Source organism: Pelophylax lessonae, assembly GCF_965119305.1.
Source record: "Pelophylax lessonae genome assembly, chromosome: 5".
NCBI lineage: Eukaryota > Metazoa > Chordata > Amphibia > Anura > Ranidae > Pelophylax > Pelophylax lessonae.
The window spans coordinates 163997864-164010516 of record NC_138772.1 but is presented as its reverse complement, the minus strand read 5'-3'; the positions used below and the strand labels follow the sequence as shown (position 1 = coordinate 164010516).

Genomic DNA, 12653 nt, shown 5'->3' with positions numbered 1-12653 from the left:
TTTCTTTAAGGGAAAGAAGTGGAATGTTATGCAATGGCCAAGTCAATCACCTGACCTGAATCCGATTGACCATGCATTTCACTTGCTGAAGACAAAACTGAAGGAAAAATGCCCCAAGAACAAGCAGGAACTGAAGACAGTTGCAGTAGAAGCCTGGCAGAGCATCACCAGGGATGAAACCCAGTGTCTAGTGAGATCTATGCGTTCCAGACTTCAGGCTGTAATTGACTGCAAAGGATTTGCAACCAAGTATTAAAAAGTGAAAGTTTGATTCATGATTGTTAATCTGTCCCATTACTTTTGGTCCCTTAAAAAGTGGGAGGCACATATACTGCTGTAATTCCTACACCGTTCCCCTGATTTGGATGTAATTAAAGCTGAAAGTTTGCAGTTAAAGCACATCTTGTTTGTTTCATTTCAAATCCATTGTGGTCATGTATAGAGCCAAAAAGATTAGAATTGTGTCGATGTCCCAATATTTATGCACCTGACTGTAGGTCCGAGGTCCAGCCGCCATTCTATTTTTAGTGTGGCGGCTTTCAGTGTGTGCAGCCTTTTCAACTGTTACCACTTGCACTTTATTGTACTCTATGGACCTTTGTGAAATTGTCACATGAGTTATTTGACCACTCAATCATAGAGCGAGTCAGTGTTTGTTTTATACATTTTATCTATGGATTTTAAATAAATACTACACTGAGATTTTTTTTCTAATGTATGGTGACTCATCCTTTATGATTGGTGGAAATACCCTGCGTCAAGATACCTGTCAGTTAACGCAGGAACGCAGAGATCGTTGCATTTGAATATACTTTCCAACACTTTTTAAGGAGTCAATCAGTAATGGCGTTTATGCTGTCCTATAATCTAGACAGCATGGAGTTCTGGTGAGTTAAATTTTTTCTTTGGGTGGAGGATATCATCGTGGTGACACATCGTAGAAATATTGAACACCAATAATTTTCACCCTTGTATTCTACTTTTTGGACTCAGAGTTTGAGTGCCGGTTCGCATTTCTGCGATGCGGGAACGCTGCGAATATAAAGCGTGTTCCCGCATTGCATCCGCACTCCTGGCAGTTCACACTGCCATATGCGATACGCTGGGGGTGTCAATTGCAAGTTAACAACACCCCCAGATCAGATCGCATATCATAGTGCGATCTGAAAGTTCGCACAGAATCGGATTGCACTAGTGTGAATCACAATGCGATCCGATTCTGCTGCGGACCAAAAAAAGGGTCCTGTGCGAGTTGGGGACGATTGCAGTGCAAATTCAGCCAAACAAACTGTATGGCTGAATTTGTGCCGCATAGATCGCATGTAATTTTAGGAGCAGTGCGCTCCGAATTACATGCGATCTCTGATCGCAGAAATGTGAACCGGCACTTAAGACTATATTTGTATAGTCATATGTATGATATATTGTTTGTGCACTACATCACTTTGATTATATTGTATTTATAGCGCTGCAACCTTTTATTCATTTACAGTTGGTGTTGGTATATATACACTTTGCATGCTTCTGACTTTTTAAAGTGGCTCTGACATATTTATTTTTCTTTGTTATGTTACAGTCTTATTCCAAAATGGATTCAATTCATTATTTTCCTAAAAAATCTACAAACAATACTCCATAATAATGGGAAGGAAGTTTGTTTGAAATCTTTGCAAATTTATTAAAACGAAATCATATGTACATAAGTAATCACAGCCTTTGCTCAATATTTTGTTAAAGCACCTTTGGCACCAATTACAGCCTCAAGTCTTTTTGAGTATGATGCTACAAGCTTGGCACGCCTATTTTTTGGCAGTTACTCCCATTCTTTGCACAACCTCTCAAGCTTCATCAGGTTGGAGGGGCAGCGCCATTTTCAGATCTCTCCAGAGATGTAATCAGGTTCAAGTCTGAGCTCTGGCTGGGCCACTCTGACATTCACAGAGTTGTCCCATAGGCACTCCTTTATTATCTTGGCTGTGTGCTTAGGGTCATTGTCCTGTTGGAAGATGACCATTCACCACAGTCTGAGGTCCAGAGCTCTCTAAAGCAGGTTTTCATCATGGATTACACTGTACATTGCTGCATTAATCTTTCCCTTGATCCTGACTAGTCTCCCAGTTCCTGCCAATAAAAAACCTCCACACAATGCTACTGCCACCACCATGCTTCACTGTAGGGATGGCATTGGCCAGGTGATGAGTGGTGCCTGGTTTCCTCCAGACATGACACTTGCCAATTAGGCAAAAAAGTTCAATCTTTGTTTCATCAGACCAGAGAATTTTGTTTCTCATGGTCTGAGAGCAATTTGGGTGCCCTTTGGCAAACACCAGGCGGGCTGTCATGTGCCTTTTACTGAGGAGTGGCTTCCGCCTGGCCACTCGACCATACAGGCCTAATTGGTGGAGTGCTGCAGAAAAAGTTGCTCTTCTGCAAGGATCTCCTCTCTCCACACAGAAAAGCTGGAGCTCTGACAGAGTGACCATTGGGTTCTTGGTCACCTCCCTGACTAAGGCCCTTCTCCCTCGATCGCTCAGTTTGGCCGGGTGCCCCGCTCTAGGAAGAGTCCTGGTGGTTCCAAACTTCTTCCATTTACGGATGATGGAGGCCACTGTGCTCATTGAGACCTTCAATGCTGCAGAAATTATTCTGTACCCTTCCCAAGATCTGTGCCTCAATACAATCCCATCTCAGAGGTCTACAGACAATTTCTTTGAATTCGTGGTTTGGTTTGTGCTCTGACATGCACGGTTAACTGTGCGTCCTTTGGAATAAGGCTGTAACATAGAAAAATGTGGAAAAAGTGAAGTGCTGTGAATACTATCCGGATGCACTGTATGTCTACCCAAAAGTGTTTCTCTTGAATTAAAGTAGAGATAAAAGTGGGAAAGGGTTAAAAAAGTATCGGAACGGTGTGTCTGTCCTCTGCCAAGCATTCAAACACCACTAAATTGCCAGCTTCTCAGTGCTGCATGAGGCAAAGAGCTGGTGACTATCAGTCACTTGCTCTCTGCTTTGACCCCAGCTGGGCTGTGGTGGGGGATGGGAGCAGCCGCTCAGGCTCTCAGCGGCTCACAGAGGCTGAGCTGGGTGACAGTCCATGCATGTGGGAGGAAACCGACCATATGGTCATGATCCTTCCCGAGCATGGACCGGCTCTGACGTCAGCCTGCTCTCTCTGCTAAAAAGGGGTCACAGGAGTGCAAAATGAACTGCACTACTGTGATCCACAGAAGTACGGCCAAACAAACTTTGGCTGTAAGTCTCCTTTAAAACAGTCCACTAGAGAGATTTACTTCCTATCGTTTTACCAGACAGAAAATTAAGGGAACTCTTCAAATTTTTTTTTTTTTACTGGAGCCCTCATGATTTTATTGCTGTAAACATCCCCTGCTCCAAACCCTTAATGCCACACAGGAGAGCGTCTGGCCTACGGTAATGCCACCACAAATAATTACTGAAGTATAAGTTCAAAGGCAAAAAATTTACAAAAACAATGATTCTACTGACATTTTGGAGATACGAGAGACCTTTTTCTCAAAGTGGCAGATTAGTACACAGATATACACATCCACTAATCAACAAACCTGAATGCATTTCAAGACAACCTTCTGTTTAGTTTAAATTCTAGTTGAAATGTGTATATCAGTATATTCCCAAACACACAAAATATCAAAAATTTGGATACAGGAGCAAATAAGTGAGGTAGGTAGTGAGCCAGCAGGCACTCTTTAGTCATTCTTCCATTCAGTTGGAGCCACTGAGGTTACCAACACAGGATTCTGCTCTGTACAGAACTTGTACTGTTAAGGATAGTAAGTGCTAAATTTTATACTTACTTGCATTTCACCAAATCGATAATACGACATTTTATACATGAGGCAATTTAGAAGAGTTGGAGATCCGGCCTTGTCAACTCTAAATTCTCCTTGGGGTGTGAAATAATCACTTTCCTAAAAGTTGAAAAATAAATCCAGATCAAAGCTTATGGCTTTAACACAAATACTTTAATAAACTTTAAATCTGATCTTTGCAACATGATTTAAGCAATCAACTGTCACGCATTAAAATTTAAAGCGGTTTTGGTGTTTCCATGCTGATCCATTCTGCCATTAAGAGATGAGTAGTTGCATAGCGGCAGGCTTGGAACTTTGCAGGAGGGCTGTGTGATCTCACACAGTGGTTATCCAGATGCAGAGAGAGGCATTTGTTTACTTCTATTTAATGATTTTCTTTTATTTGTTAAGTTGCATCTTGATGGTCTTAGACTATTGGGTTTATAACTATTTATTTTATAATATGTCTGGTCGATATACAGAGGAGAAAAGAGGAGAGAACTACTGTCCCATGGAGGGAAGTCTGCAGGAATGAACAGCCACTGATCTCAAGCTTTTAATGCCGATCTTTGATTAGAGAGGCATGTTTATGTGATGAACGTCTGTCTGGAGGGTGGTAAAGGCACGGAGCACTGTTCTAGATTTATTTGAAGATATTATTCACGCAGAGAATCAAGGTGGATTGGTTGTCTGGACTCTCTACTTTTCTGACATTTGATAAACTGTTGTACTTTTTGTTGAAGTGGTTATTTTGTTTCATATGTGGTTTTAATGCACCAATTTGTTACAGTTTGTTTATATTTGATGCATTGATTACTTACATGTTGTTTGTTTTATTTATTCTTTTACACATAGCATTAAATTGTGAATTTATGTTTTTTTTTTTTTTGGGATTGCCTTAAACCTATATTTTTCACTCAATTTTAATGTACACTAGGGTTAAAATTTAAAATCACCAAATTTTCCTGTAAAATACAAAAGATGAGGCCAGATGTGGCAAGATTTAATTTTGTACGTGCCTTCAAAAAGTGCAATACCCAAAATGGTCTCTAGGCGACCCTTACTTTACAGCTTTGGTAATTTTGAGTTAACTAATACTGTCCTTAGAATTATTCTTCTCACTCTGGTGTGCGCTGTGGTACAAATGTATAGGGCAAGTGATAGTAAAGTCTCGTTTTAGGCTCTATTAAAATAAACGTTATACTTGCCTGAACTGTGCACTGGATTTGCACAGAGCCGTCCTGATCCTCCTCTTCTCGGGTCCCCCTCCAGGGTCCCTCTCCAACTCTCTTGGCCCCACCCTACTGCTGAGTTCCCCGCAGCAAGCAGCTTGCTATGGGGGTAGCCGAGCTGCAGCTTCATGTATCCAGACGCTGAGCTGCTGATTGGCTAAGTTATATTGACAGCAGCGTGACCCAATTGTGCCACTATTGTGTCTCAGCCAATCAGCAGAGAGAGTCCCAGACAGCCAAGGCACTTGTGGACATCGCTGGATAGAGATGGGCTCAGGTAAATATTAGATAGGCTGAGGGAGGCTGCTACACACAGAAGGCTTTTGTCTTAATGCATAGAATGCATTAAGATAAAAAAAAAAACTTCTTTACAACCCCTTTAAGCTGTGCAACTATTCTAATTTGTGGTTTAAGAAATCTGTGTGGAATGGAATTATGTATTTTTTTAGGATCAGACAGCTCTGAAAAATAAATGCTCAGAGTTTGTACCTCAAAGGAATATTGAGAAATTGAGGATTCTCGTCTCTGCTCTCCTTCCTGAAGACTGCAATGGATGTCGGACAAGGGTGTGTGTGTGGTTGGAGCGATGGAAGCACGTTTGTTTTTCATGTAGACGTGTTTGGGTGGCTTTACAGCTATCCAAATCACTTTTATTGGAGAGCCTGGAGTTTATGTTTCAAAATACAGATTTGCATTCTGATACTGCGGCACCATAATAAAATAAGGGTATAAAAGGGTTAACATGTAAATAAACCATTTCCATACTAATCATGGTTTCATATTGTACATACCCAAGGCCTTTTTTTATGTTTGAACATGAATGTGCTGCAAAATAAAGCTTTTGAGCTAGCAGGCACCAACAAACAAAAAAAAAAATGCAGCAACCCCGTCCTAGAGGGCTTATTAATATACAAGGGCAGGCAGAAACTCTTTCCTTTCAAAGGGCAAGTACACAGAAAATGTTCTTACCCTGATATCTTTTGGATGTTCTCCTTCTGCAATCCTAACCATCCAAAGAAACTTATTGATGTCATCGCCAGAGTAGCCAATTACACCTCCAAAAATAATCAATACATAATCTACATCCAAGCTTCTCATGATTTCATAGGCGGCGGATTCATTTGAAGACATTGCTTTACCGACCTGAAAGAAAATGCAGATGTAGTATTAGTCGATGTTTGAAAAAGAAACATCTAGGGATACAAAAAAGCCAGCCAGTTCACTGAAAGCAAAAAAGAAAGCAATTAAACTATTTATCTCCTCTGAACATGACTCATCTCTGCTACTATAGCAGACAGGAAGCAAAAAGGAATTATGTAATGCTATTATATCTATATACAAAGATAACATTTAAAGGCGGTAACTATCTTCTATATACAAAAAAGTGTTAAAGCAAAATGTATATACATGAAATATCACATCAGAGATGATTTAACAGAGAGAAAATAGAAAAGGAAGGGAGAAGGGGAAGAGAGAGTGAAAATTTTACCTAAAACCAGAAGAGTCTGGTTTAAAATCTTTGATGGTGTCGTCAACCCTATACTTCTTTATAGCAGTGAAAACCTACAGTTAGTTGACCGGTAACGGTTTTTCTACAAACCTTTCAGGACAGCAAACTTATAAGAGATGTCATGCTCCTCCCTACCAGAAACACAATCCAATTCACAGCTGTTAAAAGGCCCCACCCTCTTCCCCTTGTCCCTCAGTTGTACCAGAGTAGTTTTCACAACCAATAAACAAGGGATGTATAATCACTTCGGTATTTACCACCTACCTTATACATTTTTTTCCACACACCCTGCCGTCCTGGAAGGTTCGTAGAAAAACCGTTACCGGTCAACAGTAGGTTTTCTCTTCTCGCCTTCCAGGACGGAAAACTTATGAGAGGATAATAAATCAAACCCACAGGCCTACCTTAGGGTGGGACCACTGCCTGTAAGACCTTTCGGCCAAAGGCTAGATCTTGTTTAGACCGCACCTCTACTCGGTAGTGCTTTAGAAACGTGACATGGCTGGACCAGGTGGCTGCATTGCAGATGTTCCCAAGACGCTCCAGCTTTTTCGGCCCAGGATGTTGCTAGGGCCCTTGTTGAGTGTGCGTTCAGCTTTGCTGGCGCAGGAACACCTGAAACCTCATAAGACATGGTAATGGCTTGTCTAATCCACCTAGAGAGACTGAGGGCTTTGAGGCCTGCAGTCCCTTTCTTGGTCCAGAGTGGAGAATTAGAAGATGACTAGATCTTCTAAACTCCTTGGTCTTCTGTAAATACGTGAGGAGGCACCTCCTCACATCTAAGGAGTGAATTTTTTTTTCTCTTTTTCATTCTTAGGACTATTACAGAAGGATGGCATTATTTCCTGCTTCCTGTTAAAGGAAGATGCTACTTTGGGCAGATATAATGGATCTGGCCTGAAAATAACCCTATCTGCCAGGATTAACATAAAAGGCTCTTTTACAGAGAGCCCCTGTAGGTCCCCTACTCTTCTAGCCGTTGTGACGGCTAGCAGGAAGGTTTTAAGGTTAATACTTTAAATGAAACTTCCTCTATGGGTTCAAAAGGGCTACTAGTTAGACTCTCTAGAACCCTAGTTAAATCCCAAGGCAGGAACCTATTTTTGGCTATAGGGGTAGCTCTATCCCTTGGTAACAAAAATCTTTTAACTAAAGGCTCTTTTGCGATCCTTGCGTCAAGAAAGGCCGAAAGAGCCACTACCTGTACCCGAAGGGTGTTAACCGCCACACCCTTCTCTACCCCATCCTGTAAAAATTCCAAGATTACAGGGACAGAGGTGGAGGTAGCTTGTTTCTGCCTACACCAAGTACAAAAGGTTTTCCAAACCTTCAAATATATTTTCCTAGTGCTTTAATGCTCATCAAGAGTGTATCTATCACTCTGAGCAACCCTTCAATCTGAGGACCTGGCGCTCACTAACCAGGCCGTCAGTTGGAAGAATTCTGGTTTTGGGTGCAAAATTGGTCCCTGCAATAGCAGGTCCAGAACGCTCAGGAGTTTCCAGGGGGTGGCTATCGAGAAGGTCTTTAGGGTTGCAAACCATGCCCTCCTTGGCCACCATGGGTCAATCAGGAGAAGGCGCGGAGAGTGACTGAGCTTTTGCAGAACTCGAGGAATCAGGACTAGTAGTGGGAAGGCATAAGCCAACCTGTACTGTCACTTTTGGGCCAGAGCATCTAGGCCCACCATGCCCTTTTCCTGTGTCAGAGAATGGAACTTTTCCACTTTTCTGTTTTGCCGGGTGGCAAACAGATCCACTTCTGGACAACCAAACTTTTTAACCAGAGTCTGAAAGACCTCGGGATTTAGTTCCCACTCCTCCTGCCTTATGGGATGACGACTGAGGAAGTCTGCTTCCTCGTCGTTTTCTACTTTTATATGGATAGCCATCAGGGAGGTTAATCTCCCTTCGGCCCAAGTCAGGATTTCCTGGGTTAGGTTCAAGAGAGGCCTTGACCTGGTGCATCCTTGGTGATTTAGGTAAGCCACTGTTGTAGCATTGTCGGAGAAGACTTTTACTTCCTTGCCCTGTAGGAGACTTTCGATGGCCTTTAAGGCTTGGCTCACTGCTTTTAATTCTCTGTAGTTTGAGGAGGCTTGTGCCACCTCCTTTCCCCAGGTGCCCTGGGCTTGAGCACCCTCTAGATGTGCCCCCCCCACCCCCAGGTGCTTCCGTCCATACTGACCCATACTGGGTTCCACTGACCCCAAGGTCACCCTTTCACTAGATTGCTTGGATTTAACCACCACTCTAGAGACCTTTTTACCTGGGGGCGAGGACCACTATCTTATCTAAGGATTCTACCTTCCTGTCCCAAGAGAAAAGGTGGAAGAACTGGAGACCTCTGGAATGGAGCTGCGTCCAGACTACCACTCGTATGCAGGCTGTCATGAGTCCCAAGACCCTCAGAATACCCCTTTTGGAACAAGAAGGGGCCTCCTTTAGGGTCCTCACGGCTGAGACTATTTTTTCCACCTTCTCTTCCATGAGAAAAAGGCTCTGAATCCTTGACTCTATCCGATACCCAAGTAAGTCTGAACCTAGGCCGGCTCCAGGGATGACTTTTCCCGGCTGATTAACCAGCCCAGGTCTTGCAGGATTGTCATTACCCTCTGGGTATCTGAATTCACATGATCTGCGGAAGGGCCGAAGACCAGTAAATCGTCCAGGTAAGGAATTAAGGCTATTCCCTGGAGATTAAGCTACTGCCTCTGCCAGAATTTTGGTAAAAATTCTTGGGCTAGCCGCAAGGCCAAATGGAAGTGCCTTGAACTGCCAGTGCTCAGACCCTTTCTTGGTGACCACCGCAAACCTCAGAAAGGCCTGATGTTCCAGATAAATCGGAACATGCAGGTAGGCATCTCTGAGGTCCATGGTAGCCATAAACACATCTTTTTGGAGATTCCTGCGTAATGAAAAGATTTTTTCCATGGAGAATTTCTTGTATACTAGAAATTTGTTCAGGTTTTTTAAATTTATTATGAGACGGAACTTCCCAGAGGGCTTGGGTACCACGAATACGTGGGAGTAAAAGCCTTGGAAGTGTTGGTCTTTTGGCACGGGCACTATCACTAGTTGCTCTGCTAGTGTTTGAATTCCCTGTAACAGGGCCTTCCTTTTTTGTACCTGCATGGGAAGATGAGTCAAGGTTATTGAATCTGGTGGTTTTGAAGAGAATTGTAGGCGAAAGCCTTCTCAAATGGTTTGGTGAATAAAACGGGCAAACTGAAATTCTTTCCCATTGGGAAACAAAGTCTGCCCCCCGCCATGATTTTGGCGTCACTTATTGTTTATTGCGCCAAAGGGTGAAGAGGCAAAGAGCAAACAGTTTCTTTGCCTACCTCTTCCAAGACCCCATCTTTTAATGGGCTCTTTTCTTGTCCTTTGAGAATTTTGGCTCTGAGGGCCTCGAAAATTCTTTCTAGGGCTATCCCTTTTGGGTTTGGTTGAAAATGTATTTCCCTTTTCTGAAGATCTGGAAAAGACCTCATCTAGACCTGAACCAATCAAAAGAGACTCCTCAAAAAGGTAGCCCACAGAGCTTAGCTTTTGAAGTAAAATCTCCATCCCATTCTTTTAGCCAGATAGCTCTTCTGGCTGAGTTAATAAGAGATCCTGTTTTGGCTGAAGCCACCACTGACTCTACAGCTGCATCTGCTAAGTATGCAACTGCTTTCCCTATAATAGAGAGGAAGTCTTTTAAGTCCTGGGATGTAACCTGTGCCAGGTGCTTTGTAAGCTTATCCATCCAGGAATTTGCATTTCTAGCCAAGTGGCTGCAAGGGCTGGTGCTAAATAAGTTGAATTGGCCTCCCAGGCCTTTTTCAGCAAGGACTCTATTTTACGGTCCATAACATTCTTAATGTTCCCCGTATCCTCAAAGAAGAGGTCTGATCTCTGTTACTTGGGATAGGGGGGCTTCTAATTTTGGGTTTTTGAAAAACCTTTGCCTCCTCCTCTTTAAAGTGAAATCTCCTTTTCCAGGATTTTTGTTTAACTAGACCCTGTTCTGGTGATCACCATTCCATTCTCCAAGGATTAACTCCTTGAGAGATTGGTGAACTGGTATTACATTTCGTATATTTGGTATTTCGATGGGTTCTTCCCCAACCCCTTATGCATTTTATCTTGAGCGGAAATTTCATTAGGGGGTTCAGGAATTTCCTCTGAAGAATAGACTGCTTGGAGGAGTCCTTGCAGACCCTCCAAACTAAATAAGTTCCTATTTTTACTAACTACCTCTATATCACTATCAGGGTCTACTCCACTCTCTTCCCCAGAACTATCCTGAGAACTTTCCTGTTCCTCTTACTTCCTCTCCCTCCCTAACTTGGCCCGGGGGGAAGCTCCTGGGATATTGGCACTAAGCCAGATGGCCCAGCCTTGGATACTGAACTCTAAGAGGAGAGGCCTTCTTTAATGGAAGGTTCAGTTGACTCTATAGTCTGGGGAAGGGGGACAGCTACGGAAAGCCTGTATAGTGGCTAACATATCTTCCTGCATGGATTTTAGGAAATCCTTCATTAACCCAGAGGCCTCTTTACCAGCCAGTTTGTTAATGCATTTATAACAAAAAGGAGTAGTGTGAGAGCTAGGTAGTCTCTCCCCTCAATTACCTAATTTTTTTGAGACACTAGTGCCTGCAGGTAAAGGGGGTGTTATATTAGGGGCCTCCTGGGTTCCAGTTGGACACTGCAAGAGAAGAGTACAACATGCACTACTCTTCACTATACCCCTAGTAAAGACAGTCGTAAGTCCTACTGGGTACGATACATCGGGGATGTGTAACCTCGTCAGTCTCCTGGCTAAACAAGGCATTAAGGAACCTCACTTACCTGGTTCCGACCTGTGTTTAGCCGACATTGCCTGTCCCGATATTCCCTCCTCCTTGTCTAAGGTGGGTTGCGGCAGGCTTCATTGTTCTGGCAGATTTCTTGGCTTTTGTGGCCTGAGAGTCTGCTCCTCAGCTTCCATGCAGGTCTGGCGTCTCCTCCGAGTTTGCTTCCCTCTTCCGGGTAGCGTCGCGCATGCTCCACCCTGACGCTTCACCGGAAGATCCGGTTCTCAAGCGAGGCTTGGAGAGCGCTCTTCCAGAGGGAAATTTGAATCTTCCGGACGCCGCACGGAAGATGGAGGAGACTTCTGCTGTTCAGCAGGACACCAGCCTAGAGGGACCACTCAGGTAACCAACGGCGAGTGTCTTCGGGGGCGACCTGTGAGAAGCCTTAGGAGGCGAGCAGGTAGAGTGCAGCCCTCACCGGCATTCCTGAACCTGGCTCACAGGGGTACCATCAAAACGCTAAGTTTTTTCAGGTAAGGGAAAAAAATAAATGTTTCACTGTGGGGAAACGCAATCTAACTGAGGGACAAGGGGAAGGGTGGGGCCTTTTAACAGCTGTTAATTGGATTGTGTTTCTGGTAGGGAGGAGCATGACATCTCTCATAAGTTTGCCACCCTGGAAGGCGAGAGGAGAAATTTGGGGTCCTGTTGCATACATGGACCAATCCAAATGGGACTCCTGCCCTACAGAAACATTTCATCTGGAATTCTGTAAGCACCTACTCCAAGTCTATCTGAGCACCTCCAACAGTGCTTGCTGGTCTCCGCTGTGCAGATTTCCCTTACTGCTTGTAGTACAGAAGAGGGTGCCATTATACTGGACCACCTACAGCAGTCCCAACTCATACCATCATGAAACCCTACTAACCAATAAGGACAACTCCAGCAGACTGCAACAACTCATCAGTGCCTTGTCTACCCCAAACTCCACAACAATTAGGTCTAACAAAATCTCAAAAAAAAAAAAAATAAAATAAAAATTGACCAATTAAGAAAAAAAATTAAGTTGGCGAATGAAGAAATTAAATAAATGCTAACTGTTTAGCAGTCACTTCAGGGAGACTACAAACTAGCCCCATACCTGGAGGTGCAACAAGAGCCCAAAGACAGACAGACCTAGAGCCTGTACAGAGTAAGCACCCACTGCCTGAAATACACATTACGACGGCAGAGAGAACTAAAAACCAAGGAAAAATAGCCTGTCCCAGCAATGTAACCAAGGGGTCCTGAAGG

The 12653-nt window shown here is 43.5% G+C and overlaps 1 protein-coding gene across 1 annotated transcript in view; it reads right to left on the bottom strand.

The window, feature by feature from the left end:
* The window catches only part of STT3B (STT3 oligosaccharyltransferase complex catalytic subunit B), a 268786-nt gene that overhangs the window by 16824 nt on the left and 239309 nt on the right, over nucleotides 1-12653 (bottom strand). The window contains exons 13-14 of the mRNA XM_082258272.1: nucleotides 6035-6208; nucleotides 3837-3950 (exon numbers count right to left, since the gene is read on the bottom strand). Of these exons, the coding sequence (XP_082114398.1) occupies nucleotides 3837-3950; nucleotides 6035-6208 (288 nt within the window). The remainder of the gene's footprint in view (nucleotides 1-3836; nucleotides 3951-6034; nucleotides 6209-12653) is intronic.